Here is a 13,146-nt window from a genome sequence, read left to right on the forward strand (position 1 = left end):
GTGTGTGTGTGTGTGTGTGTGTGTGTGTGTGTGTGTGTGTGAAACAGTGGCTCAGGGACTAATAGCTGCACCATACATTCACACCTCTAATTGAAGGCTGTTGCATCACATCATCTAACTAGAGACATCATTATCAGTGTTTCCACCAGTGCATGCAATGTCCAGCTGGGTGAAAATAGTAGCCAGCTGGGGCCTTTTTTGTTGTTTTGGATGGGAAGATGAGAGGGGGGGGGGTCTATCACATAGACATAAGGTTTAAAGTAGAGGGTCAACTTGGCCTACTGTGGTATAAAAATAAAAATACAATAAAAAGGAAAATAAAAAATTCTTTAAAAAGTATAGTAGTAGTACTAGCATACTGTGCTTGTCACTGTGGACAGACAGAGCAGATTAAAATATCTGGTTCTACATGTTTACATTTATGCAGGTTGAACAGGTGTATTGATAAAGTTTTGGCTTTTTACTTATGAAGGTTTTATTGCACTTACTTACAGTAACTACAAGTGTAGTTCACATCAACTCGGGTAATCTTCAGGTTATTTGTTTCACGTCACCACTCTGCCGCGATGCCCCTTGTGCGTGCGCACATGTCCAGTGCTGACGCACGCACGCACGCACGCACGCACGCACACACACACACACACACACACACAGCAGGGGCAGAGAGATTCTGCAAACTAGATACAGAGTTGGGAAGGAGATCTTCTCCTCTCAAAAACCTGAATAAAAGAACCCAACAGCTCGGTTTCATCTTAAAAATCTGCGTTTCCCCGACAGACACAGGATGTCAGGAGGGAAAGAGTAGCTGGCTGGAAATGCTTTAATGTCCGGCCATTCGGCTGCCGGCCGGCACTTAGGAAAAACCCTGCGTTATGAAAACCATAGTGAGCATTTGGATCAATGTCCATTAACTTTTGTTTATAAAAAATGTTAACACACCATGAAACTACAACTGATACAGATTCAAAGGGAAAACATTACATTTCATTAGTGATAAAGGCAGATAAGGGAAACAAACTGTAACTCAATAAAATGCAGATAGTTACAATCCTGTTCAGCAAAGTCATGTTAAGACGGAACTTACTTTGCCGACCTTAACTTCTCATGTGGAAACTTTGACCCACTTTGATGATGATCCTTTTGTTCACAGTCACTGAATAACTATGTACTTCCCTCATTTTTCTTGAGCTAGCTATATCATCGAACACACATCAGTCACGTCAATAAGTGATCATATCACCGTTCATAATGCTACAGCACTCACTGTCTTTAGTTTAGTAGTAAAGTCTAAGGCTGGTTCAAACTGATATAGTTAATTACAAAACTAGGTTTGTACCAGGACTGTTTTAAGTTAAAGACCCCCACTGATGAAAATCAAGTTTTCAATCTTGTTAACATCCATATGATGTTTTGGCTGCATATTTCCACCTTGGAACTGCAGTGAACCAATGACTCGATTGTCTTGAAAAACAGCTTCAGACAGCCACGGATTCATACGTCATAACTATGGAACCAATCCTGTCAACTTGCAGGGACAGGTAGCGGGGCTAAAAGTTAACAAAGAGTATAAAAATTATGCTAACTACCGTAACTGTTCTGATACGTCTGGTAGTCGCTGATTTGGTAACAGACTCAGTGTGGGTCTGACTGAGGCTCAAACATGTGGCTGAGTCTCTGATGTTTGTCGTGATAATGCATCTCTTAACAAAGAGGCAAAAAAGTGGAGGCAGCGTTGTAGGCGGTGGTCTGCGAGGCGCTTAAATACATTGCGACATGTTAAAAAAAATTCTGCAATATTCAAAATTTAAAATTCCTTCGTTTGGTCCAATGGTAGGGTCTCAGTAGAACTATTGCCTAAACTGCCCCTACGATTTCCGGTGGTAGTGCTCTGTTTCATCAGTATCCGTAAGGTTTCAGAAAACCCACACAAATACGAGCAAAATTATTACAAAGTACGGACAGAAAGGCTCTGACCACATCTGTGTCTAACATTGATCATAAATGAGCCTTCAGTCTGCTATGATTAATTAGCCATGGTTCCACAGATTTACCAAACCATTACAAAGCCAAAACCAGGTTACAACAATGCTTGTAAACGCATCGTCTGATTACCCACATAACCAGGTTTCTCAGGTAGGATACATCATCTGGAAACCATTAATTTTTGCACTAAATTTTGTGCCAATCCCTCAAGTATATGTTGTGTTGATATATTTCATTGGGTAAGTGAAAACTTTGACTTGCCGGTGGCTGCATGTGACGTCAGAGCATCACCTAAGTCATTAGGATTAATCCTCTTTAGACCACTATTCTGAGGTAAATGAACATATGGAATTGTATTTAGTCATCCTGAAAAAAACATAAAAAGCAACACATACAAACATACAACACGCGCACACACACACACACACACACACACACACACACACACTGTGTCATTAACAATCTTTGCTTGTTTGTTTGTTGTATAATCAGTTGGCCATTTCTGATTGGGCAACACTTATGGCAATGCAAAAGAGGTTGATAAATATTAAGGCCCTTCATAGCAGCACATATGACAACAAACAGCCATCACTGCCGATGCATTGAGGATCTACCAGGATTATTAGGTATGATACGAGAACTTCATGAAGAACTGATGTTTTTCTAGGAAAACTAAAATTGTTCATACTGTACATGGTTTCTGATGGAAATAATAATTCATATGCAATTTTCTCTACTAATGATGAGAATTGCACTTAATTGAAGAAAATCAAAAACATGGAGCCAGAAGTTACTATCAACAAGACTGACGTTGTGGCTGACATACATCCCTGCTATGAAATAGATAACTTTAACTACATACTGAAAAGCACCCCTTCTGTTGTATGTGTATTACTATATGTTTTCCTTGTACTTTTGTCTGTTATTACAATATGTGGAAATCTTCTTGTTATAATCTCCATAATTTACTTCAAACAGCTTCACACACCCACAAACTACCTGATTCTGTCTCTGGCTGTGGCTGACCTGCTTGTTGGGATTGTAGTTTTTCCTTTCAGCATGGCGTTCTCTCTCAGCTCATGTCTGTATTATGAAAGTTTATTTTGCAAAGTAAGGGGCAGTTGTGATATATCGCTCAGTACATGTTCTATTCTGAACTTGTGCTGTATTTCTATTGACAGATATTATGCTGTGTGTCAGCCTCTGACATACAGAACTAAAATTAACCATTGTGTTGTTGTGATCATGATCCTGGTGAGCTGGGGTATCTCTGCTCTCATTGGAATTGGTGTAATAATTGCAGGATTAAACAATGAAAAATGTGAGGAAAGGTGTTTAATCGATGTTCTCATAGCAAACACTATTGGACCTATTTTATCATTTTACCTCCCAGTGATCATAATGCTCTGTATCTACCTAAAGATTTTTCTTGTTGCGCAGAGACAGGCACGCAGCATCCAGAACACAACCTGTCACAGCACAAAGTCTGGAGCAGTTGTCAGTAAGATGGAGAGAAAGGCCACAAAAACTCTGGCAACTGTTTTGGGAGTTTTTCTTGTATGTTGGACTCCTTTCTTTTTATGCATCACCTTTCTGCCTTTTTCTAATATTCCAGTACCAGTTAATGTGATTGAGACTCTTAATTGGCTTACATTGTCAAATTCAATGCTGAATCCATTTATCTATGCTTTCTTTTACAGCTGGTTCAGATCAGCTTTCAAAATAATCATTTCAGGGAAAATATTCCAAGGAGATTTTGCAAACTCCATGTTGAACTGACTTACTGTTTGTGGTGCAGAAACAGACCACTGAAAATATAATGTTACAGTAAATGTTGACACATTAAAAGTGAATATTCACAAAGAAATTGTCCCAGTTTACTGGAGTGCACCTAAGCATCACATACATATACATAAATGTATGTGTTCATAGAAATATACGCTACATGTGTAAAATACCTTAAAAGAACTGTTTAAAGGCAGTGTTAGTCTTTAATTTTAGCAAATCCCTTTATTGTATTGTAAACCAAACTCAAGGCTCTAACTCCTCCTTAGAGCTTATCACAGACTCATATCACTGCCTGTTCCACCTAGTATCTCCCTATGCTTCCTGATTAGCCACTCTGTGCCCAACATACACCAGACTTCACACAAAAAATTCAAAGTCATATTAAATGATCCGAATCAGCCCCATGTGTATAGAGACAGGGTTTTCGGTCACAATAAGTGTCAATGCACTTTAGTCCTTAAATCCATTATAAGAAGTGGGGACAAATGGTCTTTGTATAACCCCAACTTTTATGTTGCAATAATATACAGAAAATATATTTTCTTAATTTCTCAAGTTCTGAAAGTAGAACCGATAATACCGGAGCTTATAGATATTCCAGTTCTTAAAAATTTATCCCTGGGTCCCATTTAATACCAAGATTCAGACTTGGAGGTGCTGACCCTCATCCAAAACATCAAACTGCCCGCTGCAAACTGCCCCAGTGCATACTGAAGGTCCTAGTCAGACGAGGCTAACAGAATCACATCCCCCCCCGCTGTGCCTTGAAATTCTTTCCATTTAAATCACAGACAGGCTTGGTGGCAAGGGACAACCCTGGCAGAGGCCAATACCCACCAGAAATGTGTTTGACTTTCTGATGAAAAATACAACACAACTCTCACTCTGGCTATACAGGAACTGGATAGCTCGTAGCAAAGACCTCAGAACCCTGTATTCCCACAGTGACACAGACAAGATCCCCCAAAAATCTAATTTTTGTTACTTCCAGGGCAAGTCTCTTTTGACCCTCCCCTGTAATTTGAACATTGGTTCTTTCTCTCCTGCATCCACACATTTCAGTCTAGTATTGACTTTAATTATTATGGCCAGAGACGCAAGAGCTATTGTAGCTAGAATCAATGTATGCCTCACAAACCAGCCAAGTTACAAGAAATAAGGTCACAATCTTCCCTTCCCGAGTTACAGCACTGAATAATGGCCACAAGTTTATTTGCAGACCATTATGATGTCACAGTGAAGTTGACCTTTGTCCATTTGGTTGTAAATTGTCATCACGTCTCTATTTTATCCAATTAGACATTTGAGTTAAATCATGATAATTAGCTCAGTTATGGTCAAAAACGTGTTTTGTTAGGTCATAAATCTTGACCTTTGACCTTTGAGAATTCACCAAATTCTAATCAGTTCATCCAGTCAAAGTGAATATTTGTGCCGGATGTAATGAAATTCCTTCTGGGCGCTCCTGATATAGCATATTCTAAACAACATGATGTCACCGGGACCTTGAACTTTGACCTTTGCCTATGAAAATCTAATCAGTTCATCCTTGAGTCCAAGTTTGTACCAAATTTCAAGAAATTCCCTCAAGGTGTTACTGAGATAACCTGTTCACAAGAATTGGATGGACAAAAGGACGGACAACCCAAAAGACATAATGGCTCCGGCCACAGCAATCGCCAGTGGGGAGGCGTAAAAAGCAAAGGGGAAAGGTAGTACTCTTGTCTCCATCTGCGGGAAAGGCAAAGTAAATTTAAAATGATTCACTTGAGAACAATACAGTTTTAATTACTTTGTTGTTTTGATTTTCTAGCTAGCAGTCCGCCATTTTGTTCGGGTCCTTCAGAAAGACTTGTTCTCAGCCAAATTACTCAACATTTTGGTGATATGTTTTAATGCAACTTATACTTTATATTTTCTGATTATAATTTGTTATGTTTTGTCTGTGTGTGTTTGATGTTGTGTCTTGCTCTAAATTACTTACTTTCTACTTTTTCTACTTTTAACCGGGAGACTTTTGGTATAATGTCCCTGGAAAAAGATCATAGTATATTTACCTAAATGATAAATTAGTAATTAACAATTGAAAAGGATTTAAAACATTAATCTCTTCTACAGTGCAGCATGTTGCTATAGCTCTGATGTCATCGGGATGAAAAGCCCTATATCTGATTGGACAATGTAGGACTGTACTGACCATGGCAATGAAAGAGGACTTGATAAAAGTCAAGGTTGTGCACAGAGACACAGTAAAGAAGAACTGTCGTGGGCATTTAAAAGGTATGATGTAAATTTAAAGACTTTCTTTTCTTCTAGAGAACTGTCATTGTAGTTTCGGATTCATGTAGAGTAAACATAACATCTTCAATATCATTAATAATGATTTGAAATCTGATTTGCAGGAATCCAGAAACATGACACTGAGATTCACCATCAACCGCACTGTTGATACCCATCCATGTTATGAAATAGATACGGTCTCTTACATACTGATAAGAAAACCTTCCACAGTATGTGTTTTATTATATATTATCTTTGGCTCATTATCTGTTGTAACTGTATGTGGAAACCTTCTTGTTATAATCTCCATCATTTACTTTAAACAGCTCCACACTCCCACAAACTGTCTCATCCTCTCTCTGGCTGTGGCTGACCTGCTTGTGGGAATTGTAGTCTTTCCTCTCACCGTGGAGTTCACTTTGAGCTCTTGTCTGTATTATGAAGATTTAATTTGCAAGGTACGAAACAGCTTTGACGTAACACTGGGCACAGCTTCTAATCTGAACCTATGTTGTATTTCCATTGACAGATATTACGCAGTGTGTCAGCCTCTGACATACGGAACTAAGACAAATGTTCATGTTGTGGTCATGATCCTGGCGAGCTGGAGTGTCTCTATTTTAGTTGCCATTTCTTTTGAAATTGCAAAGTTAAACTTAGCAAAATGTGAAGAAAAGTGTCTCCTTGAGATTCTACTGGCAAGCACTTTGGGCCCTTTTTTCTCTTTTTACCTCCCAGTGATTGTAATGCTCTGTATCTACTTAAAGATTTTCCATGTTGCACAGAGACAGGCACGCAGCATCCAGAACACAACCAGCATTAAGTCTGGAGCTGGTGTCAGTAAGATGGAGAGAAAGGCCACAAAAACTCTGGCTATTGTTGTGGGAGTTTTTCTTGTATGTTGGACTCCTTTCTTTTTGTGTATCACCTTTGAACCTTTTTCTAATAATCCAATATCACTTACTGTAATTGAGATGCTTAACTGGCTTGCACTGTCCAATTCAATGCTGAATCCATTTATCTATGCTTTCTTTTACAGCTGGTTCAGATCAGCTTTCAAAATGATCATTTCAGGGAAAATATTCCAAGGAGATTTTGCTAACTCCATGTTGAACTGACTTACTGTTTGTGGTGCAGAAACAGACCACTGAAAATATAATGTTACAGTAAATGTTGACACATTAAAAGTGAATATTCACAAAGAAATTGTCCCAGTTTACTGGAGTGCACCTAAGCATCACATACATATACATACATATATGTGTTCAGAGAAATATAAGCTACATGTGTAAAATACCTTAAAAGGACTGTGTAAAGGCAGTGTTAGTCTTTAATTTTAGCAAATCCCTTTATTGTATTGTAAACCAAACTCAAGGCTCTAACTCCTCCTTAGAGCTTATCACAGACTCATATCACTGCCTGTTCCACCTAGTATCTCCCTATGCTTCCTGATTAGCCACTTTGTGCTCAACATACACCAGACTTTATATAAAAAATTCAAGTCATATAAAATGATCCGAATCAGCCCCATATGTATAGGGACAGGGTTTTCGGTCACAATAAGTGTTAATGCACTTTAGTCCTTCAAATCCATTATAAGAAGTGGGGACAAATGGTCTTTTATTGAGTGATCATAAAAACAACACATACCTACTTATTCGCATATAAAGTGAGATCCGATCACAAGTGGTCGCTCGAGACATGTGGACACGCATTCTAATGGCAGGTGTGAACTGACGTGCTTAGAGCTGCCCACTTGTGATCGGATCACTGAAGACGCATGGTAATTCCAGGTCTGAGCAGGGCCCAAGTTGCAAACTCCAGCCCTCATCTCTCCTTGTAAGTCACAAGTATACACATACACAACGTGCCAAAGCTAACAACAATAACCTAAAATAAGTACTTCCAGTAGCTGTTGATCAGACCTCCACAATGTTCAAGAGGAATTTTGGAACTTTCTTCCAAAATAACTATTTCATATTCTTAGGATGTCTGGTGTGAGCAGCTCTCTTCAGCTCATTCCGCAGGATCTCTAATGGGTTAATTTCTGGGCTCTGACTGGGTCACTCCACCTAGGGATGGGTATCGTTAAGATTTTAACGGTACTACTACTTCTATCGATACCACTGATCAGTACTTTAACAGTTCTCTTATTAGGGATGGGCATTTTCAGTAATTTCAATATTCGAGTACTCTCATTACCTCATGAACGAGTACTTGATTACTCACAAATTTGTATATATATATACTCACTCACTATCGTTTTTTTTACGTTAAAAAAGAATACGTAAGATTGTTTGTCCGAGGGGAAACACAAGCTTAAATTTTTGGCCGTCTGAGAACGTGATATGCATTTAACACCACATTTTGCACTGCACGTTATTGTTGTCTTTTTTTATCAAAGTATTTCCAGACATCATTTTTCCTGATCAGGGAGCCATGGTGCACGTGATGCGAACTGAGTTGAACTATTGTAGCCAAAAAAACAACATTGCGCAGGTGCACGAGCATTGAAACGCCTTAACGTCGAATAATGACGTCAACAATGAGTACTCAACCCATCCCTAGTACCCATTCCTAACGCTTATTGGTACTTTTTGTCACTTAACCCCACCCCTGCCATAGACACTAAGAGCAGGGTCTGTGTGTGTCTGTGTGCTGCACGGTGCTCCAGTGTATGACACAGAGCTGCCCCAGCCAATCACACAGAGGGTCAGAGAGAGAGAGAGACACAAAGAGAGAGAGAAAAAGAGAGAGAGAGAGAGGTCTCTCCTCTGGGTTGGGAACAATGAAAATGCATAAATTCATAGACAAATGTCTTAATCAGAAACAGAGTTGGTGAGATAAAATGCGCCATAGAAATTTTATGTTGCAAAAATAAACAGAAAATCTATTTTCTTAATTTCTCAAGTTCTGAAAGCAGAACAGATGATGGGCCCCAGGGCCCATTTAATACCAAGTTAAAGACTTGGAAGTGCTGACCCTCATCCCAACCACTTTACACTCCGCTGCAAACTGCCCCAGTGCATACTGAATGTCCTAGCCAGACGAGGCCAACAGAATCACATCACCTGCAAATAGCAAGAAGGGAAGTCGGAGGTTTCAAAATTGGCCCCCCCCCCCCCACTGCGCCTTGAAATCCTTTCCATTTAAATCACAGACAGGCTTGGTGGCAAGGGACAACCCTGGCAGAGGCCAATACCCACCAGAAATGTGTTTGACTTTCTGGTCAGTCCGCCATTTTGTTCGGGTCCTTCAGAAAGACTTGTTCTCAGCCAAATTACAAATTACTCAACATTTTGGTGATATGTTTTAATGCAACTTATACTTTATATTTTCTGATTATAATTTGTTATGTTTTGTCTGTGTGTGTTTGATGTTGTGTCTTGCTCTAAATTACTTACTTTCTACTTTTAACCGGGAGACTTTTGGTATAATGTCCCTGGAAAAAGATCATAGTATATTTACCTAAATGATAAATTAGTAATTAACAATTGAAAAGGATTTAAAACATTAATCTCTTCTACAGTGCAGCATGTTGCTATAGCTCTGACGTCATCAGGATGAAAAGCCCTATATCTGATTGGACAATGTAGGACTGTACTGACCATGGCAATGAAAGAGGACTTGATAAAAGTTAAGGTTATGCACAGAGGCACAGTAAAGAAGAACTGTCGTGGGCATTTAAAAGGTATGATGTAAATTTAAAGACTTTCTTTTCTTCTAGAGAACTGTCTTTGTAGTTTTGGATTCATGTAGAGTAAACATAACATTTTCATTATCATTAATAATAATGATTTGAAAACTGATTTGCAGGAATCCAGAAACATGACACCAGGAGTCACCGTCAACCGCACTGATGATATCCATCCATGTTATGAAATAGATACGGTCTCTTACATACTGATAAGAAAACCTTCCACAGTATGTGTTTTATTATATATTATCTTTGGCTCATTATCTGTTGTAACTGTATGTGGAAACCTTCTTGTTATAATCTCCATCATTTACTTTAAACAGCTCCACACTCCCACAAACTGTCTCATCCTCTCTCTGGCTGTGGCTGACATGCTTGTGGGAATTGTAGTCATTCCTACCAACATGAAATTCACTTTGAGCACTTGTCTGTATTATGAAGATTTCATTTGCAAAGTACGATTATTCTTTGATATAACACTGGTCAATGCTTCTATTATGAACCTATTTTGCATTTCCATTGACAGATATTACGCAGTGTGTCAACCTCTGGCATATAGAACTAAGACAAATGTTCATGTTGTGGTCATGATCCTGGCAAGCTGGAGTGTCTCTATTCTACTTGCCATTTGCTTTGTAATTGCAGAGATAGACCATGAAAAATGTAAAGAAGTGTGTTTCCGGGAGATTGCAAAAATTTTGGGACCCATTTTAAATTTCTATCTCCCAGTGATCATAATGCTCTGTATCTACTTTAAGATTTTCCTTGCTGCACAGAGACAGGTGCGCAGCATCCAGAGCACAACCTGTCACAGCACCAACCCTGGAGATGCTGTCAGTAAGATGGAGAGAAAGGCCACAAAAACTCTGGCTATTGTTATGGGAGTTTTTCTGATGTGTTGTCTTCCTTTCTTCCTCTGTTTTACCTTTGAGCTTTTGAATCATGTGTCAGTGCCAGTAAAAGTGTTTGAAACTCTTAACTGGCTTGCACTGTCCAATTCGGTGCTGAATCAATTTATCTATGCTTTCTTTTACAGCTGGTTCAGATCATCTTTCAGAATGATTATTTCTGGGAAAATATTTGAAGGTGATTTTGTTAATGCAAAACTTTTTTAAATTATTGATTGGTGTGCTTGTCAATATAACTAACACTGGCACCATGCATGACTCTCACAGTTTTGATGTGTTAGACAATATCTATGTGCTGGTTAAGGTAGATACAAACACTGGTGCTTAATAGGGAGCTGTCCATGATTGCAGTCATGTAAATGAAAAACACTGCCTTTCTTGCAGTATTTGCAGTAGAGGCATGTACGTAATCATTGGAAAATATGGTATAAACAAACTGTATGCAACATTTCTAACTCCTGGAACCTATTGGCATAACTGGACTTGGTATCATAATTATAGGAACAAACCAAGAACAATGTGCTGAAACATGTGCTGTGATGGCAAATATTATGGGACTTATTTTCTCATTTTATCTCCCAGTGATTGTAATGCTCTGTGTCTTCATAAAGATTTTCCTTGTTGCACAGAGACAGGCACACAGCATCCAGAACAAAACCTGTCACAGCAAAAACCCTGGAGATGCTGTCAGTAAGATGGAGAGAAAGGCCACAAAAACTCTGGTTACTGTTATGGGAGTTTTTCTGATGTGCTGGCTTCCTTCTTTCCTCTGTTTTACCTTTGAGCTTTTGAATCATGTGTCAGTGCGAGTAATGCATCACCTTTCTGCCTTTTTCTAATAATGCAGTACCAGTTCTTGTGATTGAAACTCTTAACTGGCTTGCACTGTACAATTCAATGCTGAATCCGTTTATCAATGCTTTCTTTTACAGCTGGTTCAGATCTGCTTTCAGAATGATCATTCATTAGGGAAAATATTCCAAGGGGATTTTGCTAACTCCATGTTGAACTGACTTACTGTTTGTGGTGCAGAAACAGACCACTGAAAATATAATGTTACAGTAAATGTTGACACATTAAAAGTGAATATTCACAAAGAAATTGTCCCAGTTTACTGGAGTGCACCTAAGCATCACATACATATACATACATATATGTGTTCATAAAATATAAGCTACATGTGTAAAATATCTTAAAAAGAACTGTTTAAAGGCAGTGTTAGTCTTTAATTTTAGCAAATCCCTTTATTGTATTGTAAACCAAACTCAAGGCTCTAACTCCTCCTTAGAGCTTATCACAGACTCATATCACTGCCTGTTCCACCTAGTATCTCCCTATGCTTCCTGATTAGCCACTCTGTGCCCAACATACACCAGACTTCACACAAAAAATTCAAAGTCATATTAAATGATCCGAATCAGCCCCATGTGTATAGAGACAGGGTTTTCGGTCACAATAAGTGTCAATGCACTTTAGTCCTTAAATCCATTATAAGAAGTGGGGACAAATGGTCTTTGTATAACCCCAACTTTTATGTTGCAATAATATACAGAAAATATATTTTCTTAATTTCTCAAGTTCTGAAAGTAGAACCGATAATACCGGAGCTTATAAAATTTATTCCCGGAGCCCATTTAATACCAAGTTTTGGACTTGGAGGTGCTGACCCTCATCCCAACCACTTTACACTCCGCCGCAAACTGCCCCAGTGCATACTGAAGGTCCTAGTCAGACGAGGCCAACAGAATCACATCATCTCAGAATAGCAAGAAGGGAAGTCTGAGGTCCCCCCCCCCCCGTGGCAAGGGACAACCCTAGCAGACGCCAATACCCACCAGAAATGTGTTTTTGACTTTTTGATGAGAATACAACACAACTCTCGCTCTAGCTTGTGGCAAAGACCCCGGAACCACGTATTCCCACGGTGACACACGCGAGATCCCCCAAAAATTAAAATTTTGTTCATTCCTGAGTTACAAGTTTATTTGCAGACCATTGTGATGTGAATTCACCAAATTCGTTCCTGATATAGCGTATTCTAAACAACATGATGTCACCGGGACCTTGAACTTTGACCTTTGCCTATGAAAATCTAATCAGTTCATCCTTGAGTCTAAGTTTGTGCCAAATTTAGGAAATTCCCTCAAGGTGTTACTGAGATAACCTGTTCACAAGAATTGGATGGACAAAAGGACGGACAACCCAAAAGACATAATGGCTCCGGCCACAGCAATCGCCAGTGGGGAGGCGTAAAAAGCAAAGGGGAAAGGTAGTACTCTTGTCTCCATCTGAGGGAAAGGCAAAGTAAATTTAAAATGATTCACTTGAGAACAATACAGTTTTAATTACTTTGTTGTTTTGATTTTCTAGCAAGCAGTCCGCCATTTTGTTCGGGTCCTTCAGAAAGACTTGTTCTTAGCCAAATTACATATTACTCAACTTTCTGGTAATATGTTTTAATGCAACTTATATTTTGATTGATTGATTTAT

General features: G+C 38.9%; 3 protein-coding genes across 3 annotated transcripts; all 3 read left to right on the forward strand.

Moving 5' to 3' along the window:
• The first annotated feature begins 2,760 nt into the window (after window positions 1-2,760).
• On the forward strand, window positions 2,761-3,762 carry LOC111237111 (trace amine-associated receptor 1-like). The gene has a single exon (XM_022766085.1). It carries the CDS (start codon window positions 2,761-2,763, stop codon window positions 3,760-3,762), a length of 1,002 nt encoding a protein of 333 aa, XP_022621806.1.
• Window positions 3,763-6,185: 2,423 nt separating this feature from the next.
• Window positions 6,186-7,169, forward strand: LOC111237117 (trace amine-associated receptor 1-like). Its single transcript, XM_022766098.1, has one exon. It carries the CDS (start codon window positions 6,186-6,188, stop codon window positions 7,167-7,169), a length of 984 nt encoding a protein of 327 aa, XP_022621819.1.
• Window positions 7,170-9,879: 2,710 nt separating this feature from the next.
• Window positions 9,880-10,863, forward strand: LOC111237127 (trace amine-associated receptor 1-like). The gene has a single exon (XM_022766106.1). It carries the CDS (start codon window positions 9,880-9,882, stop codon window positions 10,861-10,863), a length of 984 nt encoding a protein of 327 aa, XP_022621827.1.
• Window positions 10,864-13,146: the final 2,283 nt, after the last annotated feature.

Source organism: Seriola dumerili, unplaced genomic scaffold (assembly GCF_002260705.1).
Source record: "Seriola dumerili isolate Sdu_G_001 unplaced genomic scaffold, Sdu_1.0 BDQW01000025.1, whole genome shotgun sequence".
NCBI classification, from domain to species: Eukaryota; Metazoa; Chordata; class Actinopteri; order Carangiformes; family Carangidae; genus Seriola; species Seriola dumerili.

Coding starts and splice junctions, on each gene's coding strand:
- LOC111237111 (XM_022766085.1), top strand. CDS start 2,761: ATGGAGCCAGAAGTTACTATCAACAAGACTGACGTTGTGGCTGACATA.
- LOC111237117 (XM_022766098.1), top strand. CDS start 6,186: ATGACACTGAGATTCACCATCAACCGCACTGTTGATACCCATCCATGT.
- LOC111237127 (XM_022766106.1), top strand. CDS start 9,880: ATGACACCAGGAGTCACCGTCAACCGCACTGATGATATCCATCCATGT.